The 26,691-nt window shown below is 46.4% G+C and overlaps 1 protein-coding gene across 7 annotated transcripts in view; it reads left to right on the top strand.

The window, feature by feature from the left end:
- Positions 1–7,287: 7,287 nt before the first annotated feature.
- The window catches only part of RREB1 (ras responsive element binding protein 1), a 123,934-nt gene continuing 104,530 nt past the window's right edge, over positions 7,288–26,691 (top strand). For 2 of the 7 annotated variants that reach the window (XM_057399285.1, XM_057399290.1), the window contains exons 1-2: positions 7,781–7,925; positions 8,008–8,250. In XM_057399285.1, coding sequence (XP_057255268.1) covers positions 8,043–8,250 — 208 coding nt within the window. In that variant the 5' untranslated portion in view covers positions 7,781–7,925; positions 8,008–8,042. Of the gene's footprint in view, positions 7,426–7,779; positions 7,926–7,963; positions 8,251–8,671; positions 9,073–26,691 lie in introns of those variants that run through there. The other 5 variants (XM_057399296.1, XM_057399291.1, XM_057399286.1 and 2 more) reach the window with 4 other exon arrangements.

The following is a 26,691-nucleotide window of genomic DNA, read 5'->3' as shown; positions in this document are numbered from 1 at the left end:
TGATTGCAAGCTGAAAATTTTGAGTTTACGTGTTTTCTGCACTTTCCAGTTACCTGGAGTTCTTTTGAGAAAAATGCTGAGATCCGTGCCCTGTTCTTAGAAAACACTTGTTTCAAGAGTCGAGATTTCCATTCAGTGAATCATTTCAGGTAACAGCTCACTTATGCTCATTTTAATAATAGTGGTTTGGAGTTTTTTTCCTTTTCAAGTTTCATTTTAGATAGAGCACAGCCTCATCTGACCACCAAAGTAATTGAAAGGAAAAAACCCAAGAAAGTTTAGTAGCACATCTACCTCATTTACCAAATCTTTCCTCTCTGAATGCTCATTAAGAGAGTTTTCACTTTCTTTGTATAGCACAGGAGGAAACAAGATTATGGAATGTGTTATCTGTTATGCAAGTTGAAGACAGGAATGCAAAAAAATGTATTGAGAATATTTTATTCTCAAGAATCCTTTATTTAAAAATGAAAATAAGGGAATGGTGAAAGATAAATGAAGGTAGAAGTGTCGCTATTAGGACTTAGGTGCTCTTATACACATTTTTCTAATACTCAGACACTTTACAACTACTGAGTTTTCTTTTTGTAGAAGCAAGTATTTTCTTACATGAAAGCCCCAGAAGTGATCTAAAATACGTCCCTATCTTACACCCCTCTGGTCCACAGAGCTATCTTTTTCTGCCAGGAGAAACCTTCTGCTGGCAGTTTTTGCTGTTGTTGTGGAAGTCACTTTATTATGTCGGTGGAAAAATTCCTTTTACCTGTTTAAATCATGTCCCTGTAATATATTATCTGCTGATATTGTAAGGCTGATTTGACAATCAAAGAGCTCTGCTGGTATAGTCACACTCCTGCACACTGCAGCAGAGGTTATGTGTACCCCCGATACAATTTACATTAGCAAAACTGTGCTTTTGCCAGTGTCATTTATCATTGTCTGAATGACACAAGCTGCACTGGTGAAAGTATAGTTCTGATTACGTAACTTTGAACATTTGCTGCCTTTTCGTAGGGAGGTAGCTTTGACCTCAGTTCCAAGTTATGTCCCTTTGTACATCTGACTAGTGTAAGCAGGCCTGCACAACTTTATATCATATTCCTCTCCCAAGGCAATTTTGCCTTTGATTTAGGGAGGCATACAGCACAATTTAAGCAGCTACAAAAGCACAGGTGACTCTTTTCATGCCTATTTACCTGAGCCCTACCATTTTCTTTTGCTATTCCCTTAATTCTTTGCCTACTACATCCACTGATCATTTTTTCCCTGGTACCTTGTTTCCATTCCTCTCTTTTCCAAATCCTGTCACTGCAGCCTCCCCAAGTTATATTAATCTCTGCCCTTGAAAGTTGTCCTGCTTTTTTTCTTCCCTGCAGGGTAACTGCTCCCTTGCATACTTTCTTCATGACTTCTGCATCGCTCCCTATTTCTTCACCTCTCTGCTGATTGCTGGCCCTCTCCGCGTATTTTCTGCTGCTGTGTGGGTGCATCTCAAAGCATTGTCTATCATATTTTCCCTGAGCTGGTTGGGGTTTCCTTATTCCCCATTCCCTTTTCTAACTTGCACTTTTTGAGCCATAATTAGCTGTGATATGAAGAAAATAGAAATCTAGGCTGGAAAAATCAAGAGAAACATCCTAACAGAAGAATCTGCAGGTGTACAGACCAAAATTTGCAAGTATCCCAACAGCAGCTGTTGAATCCTCCGGGACTGGGGAGATTTAAAAGTAAACCAAGGCAGTACAGAAAAGTATATTGCATAGAGAAATACAGTGGCAACCTTGGGGAATGAATAGCAGCTATTTTCTGTCTCTAGCCTATAATATCAAATGATAGTAAGTAATGCTTTAGCTGGATATTGCTGCCTGCCTTTAGCTGCTGCTGCCTCTGCTGATGCTGCAGCAGTCCTTTGAATGAACATGAAGAAGTCACTGTTAATGTGAGCATGTATTTTGTCTGTGAGACATTTCAGAATGAGGTCTCCCTAGCAAACAGGACACAGCTGGCTTACTACTTGCATTCAGGAGAGAAAATAATCACATTTAAACTAACTAGGTGTGAGAGTCTGGGTGGCCAGTAAGAATGAAGCATATCATGTTCAGTACCAAATCACATTAAACACTAACTTATTTTTTGCACATCTGTGATTTTTGCATTACCTGGCAACAAAAGCTTCTGGGCAATGATGTAGAGTTTTAAAAGAAGTGAAAGTATTGCAGTGGGTGGTTCTGCTTGCCGTTGCTGTTTTCCCCACTTTGTCCCCAGACAGACACACTTGCTTATGGGCTATACAACCTGTTTTTGAGGCTGTACAGTAGTGATCACAGAACTGTTTGAGAATGTAAATGTCAAACATCTGCTTGCTAAGTTTTTTCATGCTATGTTTTTAAACAGGCTGAGGAATAAGTAGGCTGTCCTGTTCCAAAATTTGCCAAGTATGCAGGGGAAATCTTATTTTTATGCACATAAAACATACTATTTTAAAAAATTCTCCTGTATGAGGAATTTTGGTAATAATGTTCCTTTGTACCCATTTTCTGTTTTGTTAGAAGGCTGAAAGACATGTCAGCTGCTTACGTATCACTTTAGCCGTTCTCTACAGTTACCATCATACAGCAACTTGAAAAAGTAGGTTTCAGTTGCAGATCTTCCCCAGAAAGCATTTAGAAACCTTGGTCATTGCTAAAATAGTTTAGGGGAATAGTTCATGCTACTTTTTACACCCCCAAAATTAGGGCTGTGGAAGTGACTAGGTCATCAAGCTGGTCCAGTCCCAGCAGCAGGGCTGCTCTGCATTGCATCTCTCTGCTAGAGACTTCCACAGTGAAAAGAGAGTAGGAGATGGGGCCAGCAGTTACTGCAGGTAGAGACTTCAGGTAGTCCTGCAATATGCCCTACCGGCTGTGATGTATAGGGGGGGAAAGTGATGTGGGTTTCCAAAACACTGTCTTCACATTGCCAGATAAGTCCTTAGACAAGAGGCAGTCTTACCTGGCTAGGTGGGTCAGCTCAAGGTCTGGTTTGCACTGTTGAAACAGCTCAGAGCAAACAGGGAGCAAATACTTAGTACCTAATCTTTTCTTTTTGCTGTGTGTTATCAATACAGTACCGTCTGGTTAGAACAGGTCACAAAGCAGAGTGTATGGTTTGGTACCTGAAGAACTACACCAGGATGTGGGGAGAAAGAGGTTTTATTTCCAGCTTTGCCATTGCTAGCCTGTTGCGATGTGAGGGAAAACTGCTTAAACACACTGTGTTACCTCAGCTTTTCTTTCACTCACTGAAAGCTGCTGTTAAGGTAAGTTTGGACTGAAGCTTCAGCCTTGACTTTCTGACCATCCAACGCTGCCCTTGGAGATAATGGGTGGGGTTGCTGAAGGAGCAAGTTCCGCCACTGTGCTCATTTGCTCCCCAGCTGCCTGATTTCCAGAGGCTGAGGTAGCTGAGCACAGTGGTGCATCACATTCACCCACATGCAGAAAACGGGAATGCTGTATGATGCTGTGTCATCCAACAAATGCTCTGAGAGAGTCTGTGTTTGGTCTTATGTGATATGCTTTTCTGTGTGGCTTTCCACTGCATGAATTCATCAAGTTTAGTTTTCCAAGCATGTTTTAGGAAAAATATTTAATTGAATCTCCTCCCTTTTATTCTGTATAATTACCCTGCCTGTATGGTGGTCACTCTTGTCAGTTCTGCATTTGTTCTTGAGGAGGTTTTGATTCAAGAAACTTGTATCTCAGATGAAGGAAAAAAAAAGCCCTCAAAAGCAAAACAAAACCCCAACCCATAAGAAGACCCAGCAATGACATGTTTGTTCATTTAAAGAAGTAGCTGGTTGAAATGTAAAGGAACTTCGAGCATTTCTCTTGGTCTTAGGTTTTATAAAGACTTACTTTTCAAAGCCCTGAGGCTGTATTCTCTGATCCTCCAAGCAGGCTTTTCCCTGTCTTTGTATGTCAGCTGAGTTCTGCCTCTTGGCACAAGTGAGGACACCAGGAAAAGGATGGCGGTGAGAGGACTCCGGATGCTGTGCAGGCCTAAGCTCCCGCAGCAGACGGGGCCTCCGATGCCTGACATCCTCTGTGGCTGCACAGCCACGTGTCAGGATGAGGGAGCTGGTTCTTGGCAGCTGCCCTCACCCAGCAGTTGTGAGGTGTTAGAATGTCAGGGCCCAATGCTGCCTCTTATTGCATGATAAATACTTCTGATTAGTAAGAGAACTGATTTAACTCCAAACTGCTTTGGCTGAAAGGGATGTGTAAGCACTGCAAGAAATCAAAGTAACTTCCAAGTACCATGATCTAAAGCAGAGGACATCAATAATGTCTAATAAGACAGAGGGAATATAGATTTTCTAGCTAACCTTCACCCCCTCTTTTAATGGCAATATTAGCTTCAGTCTCTGCAGTTTAAGACATCAGTGTATCCTCGTGTTATGGCCTTCATAAAAGATACACATCCTGTTTTTCTTCTCTCCTTGAATACCTTCAATCAGCATCTCTGATATTTGAACTGCAGGTAGGGGCAGAGTTTTCCTTTTCTTGGGACCGCAGCAGATGGCTTTTATGTCACCAAGACAACTGTGTCACCCAGTAGTTTTAATGGAATTGGTAATGCACAAAATACCTCCACAAAAATTCTGGGTTTATTTCTACTATTGCTCATTGCAGTTAACATCACTATGTAGGACCAGAGGGGTCTGTGAGGGTTGCATAGAAGCTGGAAGTTATACAGAAGTTAGAGATGAGCTTTCTTGCCCCTTATCATATCTGTTATATATACATATACTTCTGTTACATATACATATATATACATACATATGTATATCCCATCGCTGTTCTGATGTCACGATACCCAGAAAGTACACAAACCATGTGCAATCTTAGGAAAAAAAAAGATTTAAACTGTCATAAATAGAGTGATCAAAGGAGATGGGATATAACAGAGCAATGTAGATGGTAGAAAATAGAGTGAAAAGGATAGTAGTTCTATCGTGCAAGCACTGCAGTAATTTTTGGAGAGTGATTTTATTCAAAAAGTGTTTTTTATTAGACAAAAACTATCTCCACTTTTATTGGAATAAAAAAAAATAAAACCATTTGCTCAGAATTTCACATTAAGCCTTAGACCACAGTTTTGACGTCTCTGGAGAATTATAAAAGTTGGGATGATGGAAAGTTTAGAAACCAAGTTATTTTAATTTCTCTTGCCCTGCGATAGCCCAGAATTAGAACTCATTCCTAAACTGTTAGATACATCGCTTTTTCTATTTCATGAACCCTTTCTTTAGTTATTACATAAGGGGCTTTTGTTTTGTTTTGGGATTTTTTGTTTCATTTACAGCATTAACATAGCATGTGCTGGCTCACCCTTCATTACATCTTACTAAAAGAATAGGGATGTTTAAAACAAAAACATAAATGCGATTAAAGAATACCTACGTATTTTCTCCAATCACTTAAATCCTGATTTAGTTCTTGAATGTAAGCTTTACAATACCTGTAGTATTTGCATTTTTATGCTTCTGGAGCAGATTTTGGATGCTGAATTGAATAACGCTGTTTTCCTGTTCTGTCCACCCACTTGCTAAAAACTTCCCATGTGGAAGGCTGCTTACGCACCTCTGAAGTTAGAAAATACAGCAAGCGGGATCTTCATGCAGAGGTGCCCCATGATGCCTCCAAGACTACTCCAGAGCTACCAAGCACAGACCTGTGAGACATGGGTCCCCAGCCTCCAAAGATGATTATCCATACAGGAATTTGCACCAGTTTCAATTACAGCAATTCATGCAAATGTCTGTGCAAACAAGGCCTGAGGTTGTAAACTCGTAGGCCTAATCTCCACCAGTTTATATGGATGCGCCACACAGGCTTAAATCCCTGCAGCCTGCCAATGTGAATAACATGCTTTAAGGGCTGAGCTTGTGATGGGAAACTGCTCAGGTTATCGTTTAATCTCATGCATGACCACTAGAAATACTGAAGTAAAGATGTAAGCTGGCTATAGAGCTGTTGGACTCACCAGCAGTTCTGCCTCTGTGGGCTGGCCAGGTGTTAACGGGGACAGAGATGAAAAGGTTAAAGATACCTTGCAATGAATTTATTGTTAATGATTTCTCGATTGTTTGTTTTGTAAAATAAGAACATTGTAACATAACAATCAAAATGAACTTTCTAATGTTTGCCCCTACTATTGCAGGCAATATTAGCGGCAAACTTGGCTATTATGTAGCTGTTCTGTCAGTCAGCAACCCTGCTTTAACAAAGCTGAATAGTGTTGAAATTTATACGCAAAGCTCATGTATAATACCGCACAAAATCCGGCTGACAGAAAATTCAGCCTGCAGAAACAGCCACGACAACAAGCACACGTAAGTTAAAGCTGCAGGTTCGTGTCCGGAATACACACGTGTGCACCTCTTGGTCTTGCACGTTTGGCATTGCCAGGTTCTGTATCACCAGACCTGCAGGTGTTTCACTTGGAAGAGGGTTATTCCTGACAAGAAGCACAGCTCATGTCTTTGAGACAGGTCCTGTGGGTTCTTGACCTTATGCCTTCATCCAGTATTTGAAAAGAACGGTTCAAAGGAAATCAATAATGACACCTTAAAGACAAAAGACTGTGAAAAGAGCTGGTTGAGGGCTTGCTGTCACATACCAGGAATTTAGCCCTCCTTTCCATGTGAATCCCTTTTCAACCAGGAGATAGGATACCACGTAAACTGGTACCAGCCTTTCACTTACAGGCCAGGACTTGATTTTTTTCACAAAACAGCCTGTGACTTCAGTTTCCATCTCACCAGTAACAGCTTTAAAAGGCCTGGGTTTTTAATAGCTCTAGAAATCGTGCAAATAACCATTTCCTTCAAGTGTAAACCGGTTCCTCCCATCCCCATTATCCCCACTCACCCTTGCTTTGCTTCCCCCCCCCCCATCGAGCTTTCAGGATGGAGTATTTCCAGCTACGTTATTTTCCCGTACTGTTATTATGTTATTAACATAACTCTAAGCCGGTACGGGCTTTAAAGTGCAATCCCCGAGACTCTGAACACCTCTCCATCACTTGTTGAGCCTTCTACACCTTTGAGCTTCCCCTGCAGTGACGGTGCCGGGAAGGACCATACGTGCAGTGCCACACACCGCGCCTGTGCAGCCTCTTAACTACCTCTGGTTGCAAACGTCCCAGTCTCCTTTGATTAGCCACGGGGATATTTGGACCTCCGGTTCCTCTGCTGATGTGCTGGCTCTCTTTGGATTTCACGTCCTTCAGGTTCCGGCAGCCGGGTGGATGAGTGACCCCCACAGGGACCCGAAACGCGCAAGGACGAAAGTTTCCTAAGGAAACAAACCAACCAACCAACGCAAGAAGCTGAGTTCTGCGACCGGAGCGGCGGGCTCCTGCCTGCGGCCGCTGTACCTGGTGAGCCGCCGGGCTGGCAGGAGGAGGAGGATGATGCACAGACATTTCCACAGCCAGCGGAGAGCCCCGATGAACTCCTAAAGCCGGCAGCCGGCTGCGCGGCCGCTCCGGATGCGCTCCAGCGCCGAGCGCACGCCGGCTGCCGGGGGACACGCACGCTCGGGAGGGAGAACAGCGGAGAGCCCCGCGGGAGAGAAGAGAGGGACAGGGCGGGGGAGCCCCGCGGGCGCGGAGAGACGGGGAAGGGGGGTGTCACGGAGCGCCGCGTGGCACCTGGCCGCCCCCCCGCCGGCCTGGGGCATCCCGGCGCGGCGCTGCCGGGGGGCGGGCGGAGGCGAGGCCGGGCCGGTGCGGGGAAGGGGGGGGCCGGGGCCGTGCTCGCTGCTGTCTGTCCGGAGGGGCGCCCCTCCCCGCGGCGAGGGCGAGCGAGAGATGCTGCGTGCAACAGGCGGTCCCCGGGAGAGGAGCCGGGGCGACACGTGATGTGTCTCCTTATCAGGGTGCGCGGGGCAGCGCGGGGGGCGGGCAGGGGGCGGGCGCGGCGCGGCGGGGTCCCTAACCGTGCCCATCTCTCCCCTCCAGGGAGGCGCGGAGGACGGGAAGTTCGCGCGGAGTTGATGAACTTTGCACACATCCACAGAAACGCCATTTTGATTCCTTTTTCCGGAACAACTTTGCGGCTCCCTCCCGTGCGCGCTCCACACACACCCCACACACCACCCCCCTCCCTCTCCGTTCTCACCGGCGCGTCCCCGCGCCCCCCCCCGGCGGCCCATCCTCCCGGCATGTCGCGGCGCAAGCAGCCCAGCCCCAGCAAAGTCCGGCGTAAGTACCGCGGGGGGACCGCCGCCGCGCTCCTTCTCTCTTTCCCTCTCTCCCTCCCTCCCTCACAAAGGGCAGGAGCTGACCGAGCTCCAGAGGGGTCTCTCTCTTTCCTTCTTTTTCTTCGGGAGGGTTGGTGATGGGGGGGGGGGGGGGGGGGGGGGAGGGAAAAATGCTCTCCCGGGCCGGGGAGGGCGCGGGGTCGCAGCGTGTCGGGCGGTCGTGAGAGTTCTTTAAACAACTGAAACGGTTTTTAAAGGAGGAAAAGTTTCCTAAAAAAAAAAAAAAAAAAGGAAAGAGGAGGAAAAAAGTTTGGCTGGCAGCGGTGGAGATGATGATGAGTTCGTGCAGCCTCCCTCTTCCCTTCCCTTCCCCCGCTCCTCCCTCTCCTCTCCTCCCTCCGCGGCTCCTGGATTTTTTTTTTCTCTTTTTTTTTTTTTTCCTCTCTCCCCCTTCCCTGTTGCAGACTTTCTACCAACCAGCGGCACCAGCCGCGGCGTTTTGCCTTCAGGACCTGATGCTCATCCATATTAAATCGTCTGAGCTCAGGAATCCGGCCAGATCATCCCCCCCCTCCTCCTGCTGCAAAGTTTATTTTTAACCAGCCACCGCCACAATTTGGATGGGGCTGCGAGGAAGCAACATCTTCTAGCCCGGCTCGCTCCAGAGCCCGCAGCCGCTTTGCCTTTTAAACTTTTCCTCCGGGCTGCTTTTCCTGCCGCCGGCAGCGGCGGCGGGTCCCGCGGCGGCCCCTGACCGCTTTTCCCGGACGGGAGGGCCGCTCCGGCGCTGGGAAGTTGTGATGAAGGCGACCCTTCGTCGCAGGTAGAGCCGCCTTGCGCCGCGCATCTCTCCTCTGACTTTAAGCCGCGGGGCCGGCCGGCCCTGCCTGCCCTTTCCCGGTACCTCTGCCGGCGCCTCTCCCCCCTCCCATATCTTTATTTTAGTCTATTTTATCCACTTTCCTCCGCTTTATCCCCCAGCTCCAAACTTCTCTCCCCCTTCCTTCCCCCCCCCCCCCCCCCCCCGGGTAGCGACGTGCGTGTCCTTTCCCCTCCCGGCCTGCTAGGAGGCGGGGGGAGCCAGGCCCTGGGGGAAGTAGATGGGGTGGGGGATCGCTGCCCCCAGCGGGTCCCCCCCGTCCCGCTGCCTTTATGCGGTGCCAGCAGCACATCCCAACGCGGCGAGGCCAGCGGCGGGCAGGGACTCCTGGGCGGCGTCACCACTACAGGAAGAAGCTGGGCAGCATCCGAGGCGGATGGACGGCGGGGGTGGGGGGTCCGTCCCGGGGTCGCTCTTGCCCCCTTCTTCCCCATCTTGCCGGAGGGACAGTGGAGTTACCCCCCGCAGCGCCGGAGTTTCGGGTGAAAACGAAGTTTCGCCCCCCTTTCCATCCCCCCCGGCCTGTACCGCCGTGCCCGGTGCGGACTGGCTGCAGCCGCGACCCGTCTCTCAGGCGACCCATCGCCGTTGCTACGGGCCCGGAGACACCCCCTCCTCTTTCCCCTCGTTGGCTCCGCGGTGAGGATGTGAGGCACAGTCTCCCGCCCAGTTAATCGTACACTGGGCTGGGATGTTTCCCCCATCGCCCCGCTGCGGGGCTCTGGGGTACCGGGCTGGGCCGGGCGCGGGGGCTGTGGGGCAGAGCCGGGCCGGGCCGGGCCCCGGAGCGGCGAGATGCTGCAACTTTTCTTTCAGCAGAGGAGGGAGGGCGGTGGATTGAACTTTGTCATGTCGCAGATAAGTTTCCTCTGGCTTCTTCTCCCTGCACTTCTCCCCGCCTCTCCCCTCCGCACGGACGCTTGAGTTTTTTCATTTTTTCCTCTTTTCCCTGCTTTTCCCCCCTCCCTTCCTTAATGTTCCCTGTTTCACCTCTCCGTATCTTCGCCTGCTTGGCATCCTGGCCTCGTTACGCAGCAGGAGGAGGCGGAGAGCGCTTCTCCTGGCTCAGCACTTTTCCCTGCCTGCCCCGCTGCGCTGCGCACCCCACGGAGGCCCCCACTGGTCGCCTCCGTGCCCGCTGCCCTCCCACGGCCATCCCGGGGTGTCCGGCCCGGAGCTGATGCTCTGGTCCTGCCCGGCGAGGAGCCAGCATCCTGCCCTGGAATCACCGATTTCTGGTGGGAAGGGGGAGACACACCAACCATCCAGTTTGGATTCCCGACTCCCTCTTTCCCCTGTCTGCTGTTGCAGATAAGATCTGGTGTGGTTACCCGTTTGAGAAGGTAGTTAAAACTCCTAGTTCAGTGTGATTTGGGGACAGTGGAGAGAAGGCAGATGCGGCTGATGTTTCTTACCATTCCAACATCCAACCCTGTGCCCTGGGAGAAACAAAAATGCTTATTAACGACAGGAGCAGTTGCTAAATAACACCGCCTTGTCACCCCTGCAGTGCACAGTAGACAGCTGTTAATGATGGCTGAAGTTTTTCGTTGAGGTCTGTCGTTTTGACATGAGCACTGAGTTTTGTTACTGCAGTTCCTGTTTTCCACAGGGTCAGCGTGCGTGAAAGGGATGCAGTGACTCAGGGTCATGCCAGCCATATTTGTTTTAGGTTTTAATTTTCTCTTTGAAGACTTAAGGGTATATAGTCTTTTCTTGGTGTGCCTGCATAATGCCGATTAGCTTTAACGGGAGCTGGGTACATCCAGGGAAGAATAGGCCCTTTTGTTTGTTAGAAACCCAGGAACAGCATGAATCCATCATCCAATCAATCAGAGTACCAGGGCTCCCCCTCACCTGCTGCAGAGGGACACATCCAGCCTCCTCTCTTGCTGCGGGGCAGCTGTGCTTGGCACGATGCGGCCTCTTGTTACTCCTTTACCTTCATCCTCCTCTCAGTCATATTTGGAACTCAGTTCATGTCATATAGTTAAAAATACCATCCTTCAAGTATGATCAATTAAACTTTTGCTCTAATTTTGCAGCTTCTAGTTGTTAAGCTGTTGTTTGTCCATCGGGAGTGACTGTTTATGTAGCCACTCTTACACATATCTTTTAATAATGATAAATACATGCGTTTTTGGCTTGGTGTTAAGACAGAATATAACAGGGTGTTTGCTGACTGGTTTTAGCAATTGTTGATTTATTTTTTTTTTTTTTGTTTGCACCCAGACTTGGGTGTTTGAAGCTTTATTTGCTTGCAGGCTTCAGTGTAGTGAAACATCTTATTCTGGCTCAGCTCACCCAGGTTGTGTGCCCATTCTTCACTCTTTACAGTGTTTAGTGTCCGTCTGACCAAGTGGCTTTTTGTTCTGATTTTGAGGGTCAGGAGATTTTTGAAGTTTCCAAACTGGGGAAACTGGGTGTTTTCATTACCTGTTGGTGATACCTATAATCTCCTTTGGTACCAAAGGCACGTGTAGTGTTCCCCAAGGCATACAAACGCTGGCTTCTGTAGTGCTTTTCCCAATCCTTAAGGATTTTATCACTTTGCCGATGTCAGAGTTACACTGCAGTCGTAACAGTAGCTTGACTTCAGTCTGTGAAAGTTTCTTCTTAAGCAGAAATAGTTTGGGTTGCTCTCTATTGGATTTCTAATTTAAATAAAAACTGTCCATGTACTTACACTGTATAGATTAAAAACATACAGATAAATCCCTTTGATTATATTCATTATCCCCTGCAAAAGTAGGTGGTGCTTAGAAGGTCATAGGATAAGTGTTGCTAAGCAGCTAAACAGAAGGATGCTAAAATTAACCTCAGCGTTTTTGTAAGGGACTCACTTTTTAAGTTGCAGTAATTTTTTGATTTACTTAAAATAAATTTTTTGATACTGAAACATCTGGGAAAAAGTACTTAGATGCATGAATAAAACCTTCCAGGGGACCGAGTTGAGTGTTGAAGTTATTGACATACAGGAGTAAATCCACCCTCCCCCAGTATGCCTCAGTTTTACCAGCATTGGGCCCTCTATTTGTGCCCTTTGCAAATGTCCTTCCAGAGTTATCTGTTGCTCCAGGAGCATCTGATATATGTTGGATAGCAGCCTGTAGGGACAGTCTTGGGAAAAAAAGAAACTGCAGAGGTTCCCCGGGAACAGGCAGAAAACAAGTAAATCCTGTTGGTCTGAAATCCATGCGTGTGCAGAAAAAGCCCCTTTTAACTTTTTGATGAATGATGCCCAAGTTTGGAAATCTGTGTTTTAGGTGTACACTCTTAAAACATGTGAAATCATGTCTTCTTCTTTCAGTGAAATAAAGGTTGTTCTAAAATGAGTGTATTATTGGACCATGTTACTGGACCAGTTTGAGAAGGCTGCCTTGATGATGTGGTAGCTTTTTCCTTGGGAGGTGATTGTCTATAGAGGAGGATGGTAGTGCTGCTTTCAGTTCTCCTGAAGGCAGTGAGAATGCCTGTTGCTCTCTGTCTTCTTCTACCTCCTTTCTGAATTCAAGAAAGACGGTCAGTCATGGGATTGCAGCTTTAAAATGCATTTTTCCAAGAGTATTCCTGCAGCTTGGAAAGGGGCCAGGAACTGCTTTGTGTTCTTTTGAGTGCAGCTTCACAGTAGATGGGAGTGCTCAGGTACCCTGCAGCTTTGCTGGGAAGTGCCTCAAGGAGCAGATGTAAACTTTGGTGAGAAGGAATCGCCTTCCGAAGCCATGCAACAGCTCGTTTCTTTTTTTGGGGGTGGGAGATCTGACTTGCCAATTTGTTCAGCAGTTAAAGCAGGTTTTCTTTGGCCAGAGGAATCCTTTCTCTGTGTGTTGGGATATTTTGTTTTGCTTTTAGTATCCTATGTAAAGCAGCACCTATGGGAGCTGTGGCTTTCCCCTCTCATCCCTCCCCCTCTACTTAGACGCATCTATTATAGGCAGTGATTTCAAAGGCAGGACCTTGGTATCTCTGGAAGTGCTGCTTTCTGGTCGTACACTGAAAAGTTAGCTATTTGTGTGGTGCCAGGAAGGGCTTGAAGCTTGCAGAGCTTTGCCAGGCCAGGTTTGGTTATCAGCGTTTGATTACAAGTGAAAATAGGTGAGGTTGGCTGAGGTGGAAGTGCTGGCTTTGTTCTGGGGTACTTCTTCTGAACAGGAATTCCAGGAGCACTGGCTCTTTATTCTTCTTGGGTGCAAGAAATCTGATGATGGCTTATCTTTGATGTCTGCCAGTCATGATGTTTCTCCCACCTGGAGGTGTTCCCTCCACTCCACCCCATCCCTCTGTTTTGAATAGCAGCATTTGAGGGCCAGAGACTTGGAAGAGCGTGGGCTTCCAAGGCAGTAGTACCAGAGCATCTCAACCCCCTTCCCTCAGGATTTTACTCGGAGCAGGGTGACAAAACTTACTTAGAGCTGGTACTAATGCTGTATTATGTAATGTTAAAAGTACAAATAATTGCCAGCTAGGGCATATGCTGTGAACTCCTGCTGGATGACTTTTACGTGTGCTGGAAAAGGGTCAGAACAAGGAAAAGAGCCTGGACTAAAGGGAGAAGAGTCAGTGGGATATTTGGCTTGTGGCTGTGCTGGTGTTAAACCTGTTAGAGCAGCCTCCTGCAGTGAGAAAGGAATTGCCCTGTTGCAGCGCCTGGACCTGTGCTTCCTTCAGAAACAACACAGGCCTTCTGCTGTATCCTGCCTTTATTTTTCTTTTTAATGGTGCCATTTCAGCTTGGCAATCAATAAAGGTGGTTGCCTTTGAATAGGTGCTTTACACAAAATAAGTAGTTGATGGGTGGAGACTGTTTATTCAGGGTGATTCAACTAAGTAAGGCTAAGAAAATCTGAATACCTCTTTAAAGATGTAGGGAAAGGCAGCTGTTTTAACAACAGGATTCACCTGCAGAGTCACAGCCACCCTCAAAGGTGCTACAGTCAGGGAGAACTGTCAAAATCCCCCACGGCACTGTTAGGCTCTTGCACTAAAATAGGTATTCCAAGGACTATTAGAGAGGGAGGTCTTTCAGGCCTTGATTACCTCTCCCATCTCCCCTGCCGATCTTTCCATAGAAACATATGGAATGCAACTTTCAAAGTCCACTGTTTTCCTGAACCTAACCTTCATAAAGCAAAAATGGTTTGTTCTTAAACTTGTTTAATCTCAGGATTTCGAGAGATCCCTTTCCTTTTGAAGAAGACATCCCCTCATCCTGCTGCCTGAAGTTGCTTTGAAGATCCATTTGCAGGAGGGATGCTATTTGTGTAGAGCTCTCAGAAAGTGTGGGAAAGCTGCTTGCACACAATGGCCAAGTGACTTCCTAGTGTAATTTCTGCCAGCTTTGAAACACTGAATTTTTACTTTTAAGTCACTCTGGATAAAAAGTATGTTTAGCATCTTGGGCATTTTCTATGTGATGTGAGCAAGTGACTTGTTAATTTGATTCTAAAAGGGAAATGTACGTTGTGGATAATAGTGGAATTGCCAGCCTCTGATACATTTAAGACTTCTCCACTTGTCATCTCCTGGTGGGTATTTTAACAGGTGTTAGCATGTGCTTTCTTGAAACAGCAGAAATGTGCTCGTAGGTGTTTTAGGAATGGGTGTCCTGCATCATCCGCCCTTTGAAAATGGAGGATGATCAGCCGCTGACAGGCCTTTTTTTAGTTAATTTAGGTATGTGCTTCCTCTCTAAGGGTAAGAGAAGCAGACTGTTCACGTTGGAAGCATAGTTGGCCTCTGCTGCTGCTGTGTGTGGTTAGCTGGCTTTAACTCGAGCCCTTGTTAGTCCTGTTTCGTACAGTAGGTGATGTCAGTGTTCAGGTGTATTGGTACCTGGGAGTGCTTTGCTCAGAGCACTGCATCACAGCAGTAAATTCCATTCCTTGTGTTCAGGCCGTACTCCTTCACACTGATAACGTTACAGCTTGTTCAAGGGAGAATTGCTTTGGATTTTGCACCAATAAATTTCCTTTAGGGAGTAACATCCCTTTTAATTTGGACCACTCACAGCTTTGCATAGGGGAAAGAGCTTAGTTCAAGTTCCTCTTTTTGTTACACAAAATGCATTCTCTTCGTTAATTTAAGTTCATTATGTACATTGTTCTCAGTGTTTTGAGAATATGAGAAGCAGCCAGGACATGAATACCTGTGTGCTGTTCTTGATTTGTGTGTGTATTTTTTTTTCTGATGCTGGTGCAATTGCCTGTGTATTGAGGACAACAGGCGGCTGTGGTATCTTGTGCATGTGCTTGCCTGCTTCGCCTTCTCTTCTTCCCCAAAAGCATTAAGGTATCCTGAATTGGTGTTTACCCAGATAATTTGCAACATAACGCAGGTATTTTGCTGTCTATACATCCTGATGCTTTTGGGTAGAAGGAAGGAGGGCTGCAGGAGGAGGCTTGCTTTTTAAGTGAGATGCTGAAGGTCCAGGAAGTGGAAGCGTGTGCCATAGAGGCTGGTGGTGGAAGAGGTGTAGCTGGGTTACTAAGGGCTTCCATTTGTGAGGTTTGATTGTATTTTCCAGGGGAAGAAGTATGAGTACAATCGCAAGTGTGTTACAAGAGATGTAACTTATGCCTTGTGTTTAGTTGATTTGGAGGGTATATTTCTTTTGGTCTGCTTTTCTAATGGCTGCAGGTACCATTTGTTCTTCCTCCTTACCCGATGGCCCAGCCAGGTGTTGCTTAGTACATCTTACTACATTTCCAAGTAAGGTTCAAAGCTGTGGTCCTTGGCAACTTCTGGAACAAGTGTTGGAGCAACTTCCAGATTTTACAGCAGATTGGTGGCTTTTCTGCTTGGTAAGGTTTCCTAGCAGTCTGTGAACTGGCAGTAGCTTAGGTGTCCATGTTGCAGAAGGTGAAGAGAGCTATATCACAGTGCCCCTATTTCCCTTGTGTAAACTTGGTTCATTGTTGGAAACTGTGCTTTTTCTTTAAATAGCAAAGAATTTATTTTCATATCGGTGCTACCTATACTTTGGGGGAGAAGTCTTCTCCATCCTCTGCCTTCAGTCCTCCTTTTTGGGAAATGGCAGCATCTTTTAGCTGAGTGTGAAGTGGCCACCACGTTCGCCCTCACCAGGAGGTGAATTTCTATGGGTGAGTGAGATGATGTGTACCTCAGTGGATGCTGGTTACCTTGGGAGGAAGCCGTGCAGATTGTAAACTCTGCAGGAAGGAACTGGTGGATTCTGTAAACTGTGCAGCTGTACTAACTGCAGTTTGAGCAGCTCCCAGTCTTGACTTGCAAAGCTTTTGGAACTTATAAGTTCTTTAAATCTAGTGACTAAGGATTTTCCATGGCTCCCTTTTCCTCAAGAAAGATAGAAATAAATGGTAAGGTATTAATTTCAAATGCTCAAAAATCAGCAAACAAGGTGTTCACAGAAAAGTGGGCCAAGCGGAACACAGATCGTGGCCCAACGTCGTTGCTGTTATGTATTTAATAAATCAGTAGATGTGCAAATAGTATGTAGATGTGGAAAACATGGCTTCATTTAAATCGACAGCAAAATTCTTCCAGGCTTCACTGGACTAAGATTACATGTGGGGTATATACAGCTGAAAGCTCTTGAGCATTCACAGCATGAAAGATGCCAGGAAACTTTAAAAAAATTGAAGCACTAATAGTGTCTTTGTACTTTTCTGGTGCTTGAAATTCCTACAGGTGTAGTTACAAAGTCAGCGGTTCTGTTCTAGGAGCTTGCTTGATAAACAGCAAACTGAATTTGCAGTGTAATAGCCTAGGTGACTAAATTCTCTTCCATCCCGGTTTTGGGCATCACTGAAGCAGTGTCGCCATTGCTGCATCCCTTTTCTAAATCCCAGAAGCTGTGCTTTAACTTCCTTGAGTGTATTTGCTCTGGTGAGTGGGAGGAGGAGGGCTTGTCCTTCCCAGGCCTGTCCTTCCCTGTAGGAAAAGGGGAATGTAGAGAATTCTCCCCGAGGATGGATCTGGGACAGAGATGGCCCCTGCATGTTTGGGGCCAGAGTTTTTATTTACACCATTGCATAACTCTTAATCTCCATAGAAAAAGATGCGGGTTAGTAGATCTGCAACACCACAGTCTCACATGTGGACTGTCTGATAGCCAGTGTGTGCTACTATTGCATAGTAGATGTACTGATGACTGCCTGGGATGGTCCTGGAGTATTGGGTGACCCTGTGCTGAAGGATCTGCTTGTTGCCTGACTTCTGACCTTGTGTGCTGGCAGCGTGTCTTTTGCCTGCGCTGCCTGAATGGTCTTGACTTGCAGTAAACGTTTCAGTTTGTGTGCTCACTGTCTTTTCAAGACGATTGCTGAAAAGTAGTGCAGCCAAAAATAATGTACCGTGGGCAAGAAGATGCCAGCAGCATGTGCAAATTGTGCGCTGTAGTTATTGTCCCGGCTAGTAATTCAAACAGACTGCACAGATGTGGGTAAGGAAAGTCCAGGCTGCTGATTTAAAAATTTCCACTATTTCTGGTAATGGCTGTTTATATGAGCTGCCTAGTCCAAGGACCCCAGAAATGAGCTGCTGGTGGTCTTTGTTTAATTCCCAGCATACAGATGCCAAGTGTTATGCTTTGATTTCCCACACTGTAAACTCTTCGGGGCAGGGATCAGCATTCAATTACCAAGTTTTGAAAAGCCACCTAACACATTGTGGAACTGACCCGCTCAGCACTACCTCACTATAAATGTTTAATTGTAACTATCTTCTTACCCAATGGAGGAGTCTTTCCAGATATCATGGTTGAGGCATGCTGGGAACCTGTACTGCTGCTGAGGTGTCCACTTATAAATAGAGAGCTTTGGTTGCTAGGCAGAATTTGGGAGGGTCTCAAAAATTCCTAGTTTGCAGTATAGGTGCTGCATGTGTTCTGGGGTCTGTGTCTGGCTGTTTAGTTTAGAAGCAAATACACTCCTAGCATTGATACATGTTTTAAAGCATCACAGTCAGACTACATCCTTCTCGCTCCCTTTTGCTCCTTTTGCCTTAGGTCTGTATGTAAATGTGACATATGTAAAGGTTCTGAAATTGAGAAATTAGAAGAAGAAACTGGGAATAGAAAGATGTCAACCCTCAGTACGTCACCTTGCCAAGACTGAAATGAAATACAATTGGTGGTTCTCACCACTCACAAAATAATCTAACTCTCTTGCCTTGAGTGACTTGCGTTGTAGCTTTAAACCGAATTCTTAAATCATCCCAACAGTGATGTATGTACTGTTTGTTGTGTTTATACAACATGAAAGCATATGGAGTAATGGAAACATCTAGAAATTAGACCTCCAGAGAAGACTCCCATTTTAATCAGGTTACTTACTTGGATTAAACCAACCCAAATTTAAAACATGTGGGCTCATGTGCTAAACTAGTTGCATTTTCAGCACTCCGGGGGTCCTTCTGGGAGTTTATCAGTGCGTTGTCTTGGTCTGTTCCAGGCAGCTTTGTAAGAGCAGTTTGGTGTTACTAAGGTTGGAATAAGCTGATGTCAGATTTTTGTCCACAGTGCAGAGCAAGTAGAGGTCAAACGCTTGTACAGCCGGTGATACTATGACTTGTTAAGAATGTACGCAGCAGGTTGCTTTTCAAAACATCTTTTGAAAAGCAGCCTGAGAGAGCAGTGCCATGTAGCAGAGACATGCATCTTTCTCTGGCATCAGCAAATGGATGCATCCTATCACATTGGACTGCTGAGCATGTTTAGTCATGTTACTGTAATAAGCTCTGGGAACAGGAATGGGTTCTGCCCTGTTGCGCTTCGGGAAGATTTAAATGAATTTGACTGGTTTGTTCCAGGGAAACTTGTGTTTGTATCTTCTTCTTTTGTGCTTGGTACGGAGAAGGAAGGAGTTGAGTTTGTTTCTTGGCCGAAGCAGGGTTTCTTTGGAGTGTAGGATTGCTAACGTTACTGAACTTAAATTCTTACTCCTTTAAAGAGGTAACATTAAAATGTGACTCCCAGAATCATCAGTGGTTTTGGTGCTGATAGTGCACGGATCGGCTTGGTTTTGAGACTCTTTGCCCAGATAAACCCAGTATTAGGGACCATTCTCTCACTTCCAGCCATAGCCTTCAGGCATCCCTATTTCTCCTGCCCTGGTGAATCATTCTTCAACATACGCAGATGTAAATTTTACATGTGTTGTGGTGGGGGTTGTTGTCTTTATCCTTTTCTTTCTGTCTTAACAAGGCTTAGCCTGGTGGCTCTGAGGGCATTTTTTTCAGTTTGCATCCGTGTGTATGTCAGAGGCAAGTCTGTTTGAAGCCAAGCACTGATCCTGCAAACACTTTAAATACAGATATAATTCTGCTTAAGTAGGTTGTTCCATTTAAGTCAAAATACTGGCATGGGTGAAGTTGGAGGAAGTGTTTCGGGACTGGGGCCTGCATTTAACTTCCAGAAAAAGTATTCCCAACACAAGCCAGAATCTTTAACCCGTGTGAGCTGCAGCTCCAAACTTGTCTCACTGACTTCAGTTTCTGACCTACCTGAGCAGGTATTGCTCAGCCCAAAGAAGTGTCACAGGTCTGGCTGCCTGAGAAGAGCTGCCTTTGAAGGGAGATGGCAAGAAACGTGGCCATGAGGCCAAACTCCTTCAATATACGGTGTCTGCAAGAGTTAAACAAAAGTACTCCAGCAGCTCATGTGCTCTCTGTGTGTGCATACTTTCCTAATCTTGACATGGGGTCTGAGCTGCAGGCTCCGAGGGCGTACGTGAAGTTGGCTTGGCTGTCACCTTTCACTCCCCAGATCTGGCTGTGGCTCAGCACAGGGATGCTCCCTGCTGCTGGGATTACTGGCTGCAGATACCCAGCTGCCTAAAACCAGCCTCCATGGGGCTGGCTGGGCCCAAAGGTGCCCTGGCATGCCTCGCCTGCCCTTGCATTGCTTCATGCCCTTATGGGGAGCAGCTGAGGGAGGAAAAAGTGCTGCAGTGGCCCCTTTGCTGAGCCTGGAAGATGTCTTGCACCCGCGGTGTGCTTTTGGGTGAGCTTTCTGCTGCTCTGCTATCATCATTTGGCTGGAGAGCAGCTGCCCCCAAGGATGGGTCTGCTTTAAAACAGGGCAACAGCTGTATGGAGCGGGGCCTGCTGCAGGGCTTGGTGAGACGGAGGACAGAGCATGTGTTTTTTTCCTCTAAGTGACAAAGTCCTAAGGGCGACTGGGGCCTTGGCTGCCCGGGAAGCCAAACTACATACAGCTCCTTCAACCCACAGCAGGCTGTCAGAAATCACTTGGGTGTTTCTGACCAGGGGCTGCCCATGAAAAGCCGCCTTCTTTTCCCTTTCCCTTTGCCTAGGTTTCCTGGGAAGGGCTGTCCCGGCCACCTCGCTGCACCCTGCAGACGTGTGGGAGGGAGCGGGGGTAGCCGGCAGGAGGGAACATCACCAAAACGGCAGAGCGGCTTGGCTCTGGGCCACGCACAGGAGCAGGAGCAGGAGCAGCTGCCGGGATGGCCCCCGGAGCCTCACTGATGTCAGCACAACCGGCACTCCTCCTCGGGACACCGTGCCACGTGCGGGGGGCCAGGGGAGCGCGGCTGGGAGCAAAGTAGTGGGGTAAGCAGCGCATAGAGCAACCTCCAGGCTGCTTTTGTTGTCCCCCCTTCAAAATACCTCTGCTTTCTGTAGGAATGGGAAGGGTTTGGGTGGGTTGTTCGTGTGAGAGATTCGCAAAAGTAGCACAGGTTACTGAAAGCAAGGAGCAGAAAGAGTACGTGTTGTAAAATCCGTGTGTGCGCCCGGTATGTCTGTTTGCTTGTTTTTATTCCTTTTCAGAGAAGTGTGGGTAGGAACAGTTCGGCGCTGTTGGATAAATCTGTCAGTGCCGTTCCCTTCTCTCTCCCGTGTTGTCTCTGAGAACCTGTCACACGGTGACAGATCACACTGTCAAACACCATACTGTGTTCAAAAAGTATCTGGCTTGCCTCGGGATGCCGTATGAAATACGGCAGGATGTGGCATCCTGCAGGGAGCATGTCATGTGTGCTCACTTGGCCTCCTGCGCTTGCTTGAGCAGAGGAAGGGAATGCACATCAGAAGAACACAATTGTTCGCAGTTCCTTTCCGCTCCTCTGTGTTGTTCCGGAGAGATGGCACTTCCTATTACCCATGAGGTTTACTGGAACTGTCTTTCCTCCCGTGTTGGTACCAAGGTTCCCTCACAGAGAGAGCCTCTGTGTGGTGAAGGGTGGTGGGGCTGTCATTCTGACATCCATGGCGTGGGATGCACAGTGCCAAATTACCCCCGTGGTAGGTACTGAACTTAATGGGTACGAGTTCCTCTCAGGCCTGTGATGACTTCTTCCCATGTAACAGCTAATACAGTAGTTTCTAGAAGTCGCAAGAAGACACGTAGCTGAAGTGCTGAGGGAGGAGGATACCAGCTTTTCCAGAACTGTGCAGCTCAGTCACAGAACGAGGTTGAACTGGACATGGAACTGGATTCCAGGGTGACGTGGTGATTGCAGCCTCCACTGGCTTTGCTGCTTCCCACAGCTGGGGAATTGATTTTCCCAGTAGGCCTGTGCCAAGCATCGTCCTGCTGCTAGTCTTGTGGTGTTACCCCAACACAGAAGTTGTGCTTGAATTGCTTGCAAGTGGTATGCAGTGCGCAGATGGAGGCGACAGGGGTAAGCCAGCCTATCCGGGCTTGTTGCAAAGCTGAATTTGCAGAATGCTGTCTCCATCAAGGCCCATGTAATAATAAGTTGCAGAGATTCCGTCTTGAAAAACAAACAGCGTAACGCAGGTCTTTGGGGAGGAGGGTGTTGTGCTCCTTTATAAGGCTCTGCTTTTTGTTAGCTCAGGTTGCCTCTATCAGTCAGATTAACATTTTGTATATCATTCCAGAATTCTTGTAGTAATTAGCAAAAAATGACACAGGGTCACAGCAGTTGTATGGATTGTAAGCGTCTATTCACAGCTCTTTTCAACTGGGACAGTGGCATGAAGAATTTATTTACTGAAGGTCGCAGAGGGAGACAGTAACAGAGGCAGAAAAAGAACCCAAATGCTCTAAATCCAGTCCCATGTCCTCGCCATTAGATCATGCTTCCTGTCTAGGCAGATGAACCCACATAAAAACCTTGGTTCACAAACAGATGACATTCAAGTACTACCAGCATTGTAAAATATGGCTAGGGCTAATATATTTGCTCTGACTTTCATCTTGAGTGCCTGGTGGAACACCTGTAAGTATTTACATTTTAACATGAGCTTTTGTGCTTGTGAAAGCAGACAGTTTGACAGCAATGACCTCTCGCACAAAAGCCTGAATAAGTGATGAACTTCCAACAAATCCATGACTTGAACTCTGCTGGATGCATGTTGAAGGCGACAAGTTAATATGGCCTCTGGCAGTACCAACAAGAGGCCTGGATCTGTGCTGGACTTTTCTGCTGGAGGTGGTCTGCAGACAAGCCTCTAACCACGATCCGTGCCCAAAGGCCTGGATGTAAGTGTGCTTGTACTCGATGCCTAGGTGAGGGCCTCAGGCAAATGTCTGAGGCAGAAGGGACTTTGTTTCCTCTGGAGGTTTCTCATGCTGCTGCTCTGCTCTGACCCAGGGTGAAGGGCTTGGTTTGTGTTGCAGAGATGGCAGAAGGGTGGATGTGACTCTCCTCTCCCAAATGGTGCACTTCAGAGCTCGCTGTGCTTAAGCTGAATTGCGTGGTAGTTAAAACTTCAATTATGGGCAGCTCTGGAGCTGGACGTGTCTCTGCTGCAAGCGTGGTAACCGCTGGCCGTCAGACAGGGAGGACAGCCGTCGCATGGTAACTAACCTCTGAAATCACCCTGGCCTGAATCACACTGAAGCTGAGGCTCTGGTGACATTTCTTCAGGACTGCCCTGTCCTGGAATGAGCAGTCCTTTCCCCACACCTCTCAGGACTCTGTGGGACTCTGCTCTATCACCGCTGTGGCCTTCCTTCCAGGTTGGACTCCCGATTTGAGTATTGGTTATTGTGCAGAAGTTGTTCTGTGCTTTTGATTACGTTGTCCACCAACACTTGTTAAAGCTTCAGTTGCCTTGTTAACATCTATCACAGGCACATGCCAAAAGCACTTTATTTGCCTGCATATTTATTGCTCTAAGACATACACTTGGACAGGCTTAAAGATTTCCAGGTGCTGCCAGAATTCTCCAGCAGCTTTTTGGGAAACTTTCTCAATGTTGGCAGGTTATAGGCAGAAGATGCTGTTTAGTGAGGGTATTGGCAGGTCCAACTCTGTTACTTCCATCCTGATTGCTTGAGAACTGCTTGTTTTAAATGGTGTTTTGCTCACTGCTTTCCTTCCCAGATACCCTACTGGTTTATAAGAGCAGTATCCATGTATCTCTCCGCTTAATATTCCCTCCCCTGCAGATGTCAGCCTGAAGCATGCCCTGTGTATCTGAAACCTTAGTGAATGCAACTTATCCTGAGACAAGAGAGCTCCACTCAAACCAAGGGATACTACCCACAAAAAAGTTTGCCTGCTTTCCAGTGATAGCTTGCTTGTTTGGGATACTGATTTCAATTCACCCATCTGTTTGGTATCAGCAGGTATCGAAAGAATTGTTTAGAGCTTTCTGAAATAATGTTTATTGATGTAACTCTACTATGTTCTCATCCTTTTTTTTTTCTTTTCTGGTAGTCCCACTTCTCCACCTGTAGGACTGCTCCATGTTGGTGAACTTGGTGATCTTAATTTTTGCGAACAAAAGAGTTTTTTTTTTGCTTGCAGAAATTAACCATACAGTTTGTATTTATTTAGTTAAAGGGTGCTTTAAAAATCAGTGCCTGCACTGCTACTGAAATGCAGCCACTTCTGAAGTGGAGAGTGAGAAAGGAGAGGTTTAGATCAGGTCATGGTAACCCCTTTCTTCCTCTGTGTAAAGTGCTAAGCATTCTTCAGTACTGACATAGCCTAAAAAGGAACCTTGGCTTTTAAAGCTCTACCTTAACCTGCCTATCAAATGATGCATGCAACTTGGTTTGTGTTTAGCTGATGAAAAACTTAGTCCAACTTGCCAGAACTGGGAATGTAGTTGCAAGGGTGGTGCTAGCAATTTCAAACCTTTTGGTAATAAAGAAACTGCTTTTCACAATGAGAACTCAGCTTTATCTAGGTTACTTGTTCCTTTATTAAGCCTCTGGAGGTTGGTGAAATACTGTAGTTTTAGGAGAAACCAGCCCTGTTCATCGTGTAGTACTGATTTATAATTAGAACCTCTCAGTGTCACTGCATATAAAACCATTCTAATAAGCTGTTCAGCATGTAGTGCTGGGCCCTGTGGGCTCTGTGAATTATACAGTGCTTGGAAGTAGCAAGCATGTATGTTTGGAGAAAGGAGGCAAGGGCTGTCCTTTTAAAGTATCAAACTGTGATTGTGGTTCTGATGGTTGAATCCAGAGCTTGTCTTGTATTGCTCTGCTGCTGCTTTACACATTTAGAATCCTGAATTTAAATTTAGTATCCTAAAGGCCGTGTGAGGACCAAGGAATGGAGTCCTGGCATGGCATAGGCTTTGCAGGTATCTCTCTGCTCCTGGGTGTAGATCAGGAAAACCTAAAAGCTAAAATAAAGTCATTGCATATGGAGGGCATGTTTATGTTGCTTTAATTAGAATATTTTTTAAACTGCCTCTTTTTCTTAGGGTATATAACCTAAATATTACAGACCTTAAATATCTTAAAGGTATGCTCTAAAGTGCTAGGCCAAGAAGCTGGTAAGGACTGAAAGTTCCATTTTGGCTGGATCAGTTCTCTGATCTGACTTGCTATGCAGCTGATTTTGATGTGCTGGGACAAGGAGGCAGTGGAGAAGACATAGTAAAAGGGAATAGGACTTCTGATGGCAGTGCAGGTAGAACAGATTTTAAAAGTCCTTTCAACCATCATTAAAAAGATGGGGTGCTCAAAACATCAAAACCACCATGTCTTGGTAGTGAAGCAAAGGCCAGGAGGAAAAGTGGAAGCAGAATGCTTTTTTGCCAGTCCTTGCAGGGGGGCCTTGAATCAACCTTGGATGAAACAGGAGGCGACTGCTTGCTGAGATGGATCTTGGAATCCATGCAGCAGTGATGCTGGGTTGATTAATTCCTGCACACAGAGCCTAATCCAATCTCTGCTCCATGGGTCAGGGAGGTCATCAGCAATGTGTGTTCTGTCCTTGTATGTAGGAACTGCATCTGCCGTGGTGTTGGGCTTAGAATCTTTGCTGGCTTGGAGTTGTGATGTTGAAAAACCAGCACAACCATTTTTTCTTTTCTTTTGAAGATGCTTCATTTTTAACTTGCATATTCTTATATACATTCTGGCTTCTAGCTTTGTTGAAGGCTGAGTGAGCCTCCACTCCGTGGCTGCTTTCAGTTATTGGGTGTCTGTAGCATGATGCTAGTAACTGTAAGAGTGGCAGGCTTATGTTAATAGTCACTTCCCCCTGTATCCCTCCCCCTTTTGATTTTCCCACTTGCCCCTGTCTTTCAGGTCCATGGTGGTGTTTGCCTTCAAAGGCTGTATTTAACACCACTTGTATTTAAGGCTTTCCCCCACCACCACTTCAAGGCAAGTATTCTTCCAGGTATGTGACTGCAAACAACACAAAGGGAGAAATCTCAATGGAAATCTGTGTGAGATCTTTGAAGCTGCCTTTTTCTTAAGCGACTTCTTATTTCTAGGTGCTTCCTCCCAGCTTTCCCCTTTCTGGTGTGTCTTTGCCTGAGTAAGTGAAAAAAATTTGTCCTGATGTTGAATTAGTGACTTCATAATGCTCTCCTGGGCAACCTGAATGTGTGTTTGACATCGTAGGATGCGGAAGCAGTAAAACCAGCTTGCGGAGAAGGGGTTATCTTTGTTTGCAATAATTTGTTTACCCCCTCACGTCTAGTAGTTCATTCCTATTGTAGTGTAACTCACTGCCCTTCAGAGATGCTGGTACAAGGGTTTGTGGGGTTTCTCTGTAAGCCTTTATCTCTAAAATGATCAGGGTAGCCAGTCTTCTTTTCATTGTTTGTGTCTTTCAACACTTACACCTCACCAACTTTTGTTTTGGTCACTAAAGGGGAACCAAAGTAGGCTTTCTCTGGCATGAGAATAAGCAGCTGAAGGAAGGTGAAGAGGTTCTGGAGAGGTGTTGACCCTCAGCACAAAACTACTCTCTGTGTCAAGAGGCTTGAGAGTTTCAGCTCTGAAAATGGTCTCATCTTCCCACCTTACCACACATTCTTGTCTGTTCTCTTGATGCAGATCTCTTTATTGCAAAAATTCTGTTGCTTCTGTACAACAGGTCTCCTTTAGCTGTTCTTTCTGCTCCCAAATGAACTCCCATCTTAAGAGAGTATCCTCCTTAATTACGCTTGATATTGTGTAAGGCAATCATGTTTCATCATGTAAGACTGCGGTCCAGGTTCTGTTCTGGCTGAACAGGTACAAATCTGGTGCAACTTTGCCAGTGTAGGTGCAGCATCTTTTGTAGAAAAAGTTGGTTTAAGTAGCCAGGAGCAGAGTGTCAATCACTGTGCAGGGATACCAGCTTAAAGACAATAATAATGAAGACTGATGTAGGTTTTACTGGAATGCCC

This window comes from Pezoporus wallicus, unplaced genomic scaffold (genome assembly GCF_028554395.1).
Source record: "Pezoporus wallicus isolate ANWC-B61680 ecotype Strahan unplaced genomic scaffold, APGP_CSIRO_Pwel_v1 contig_818, whole genome shotgun sequence".
Taxonomy (NCBI): domain Eukaryota; kingdom Metazoa; phylum Chordata; class Aves; order Psittaciformes; family Psittacidae; genus Pezoporus; species Pezoporus wallicus.
Note: the sequence above shows the minus strand (reverse complement) of the source record. Positions and strands in the feature narration are given on the sequence as shown.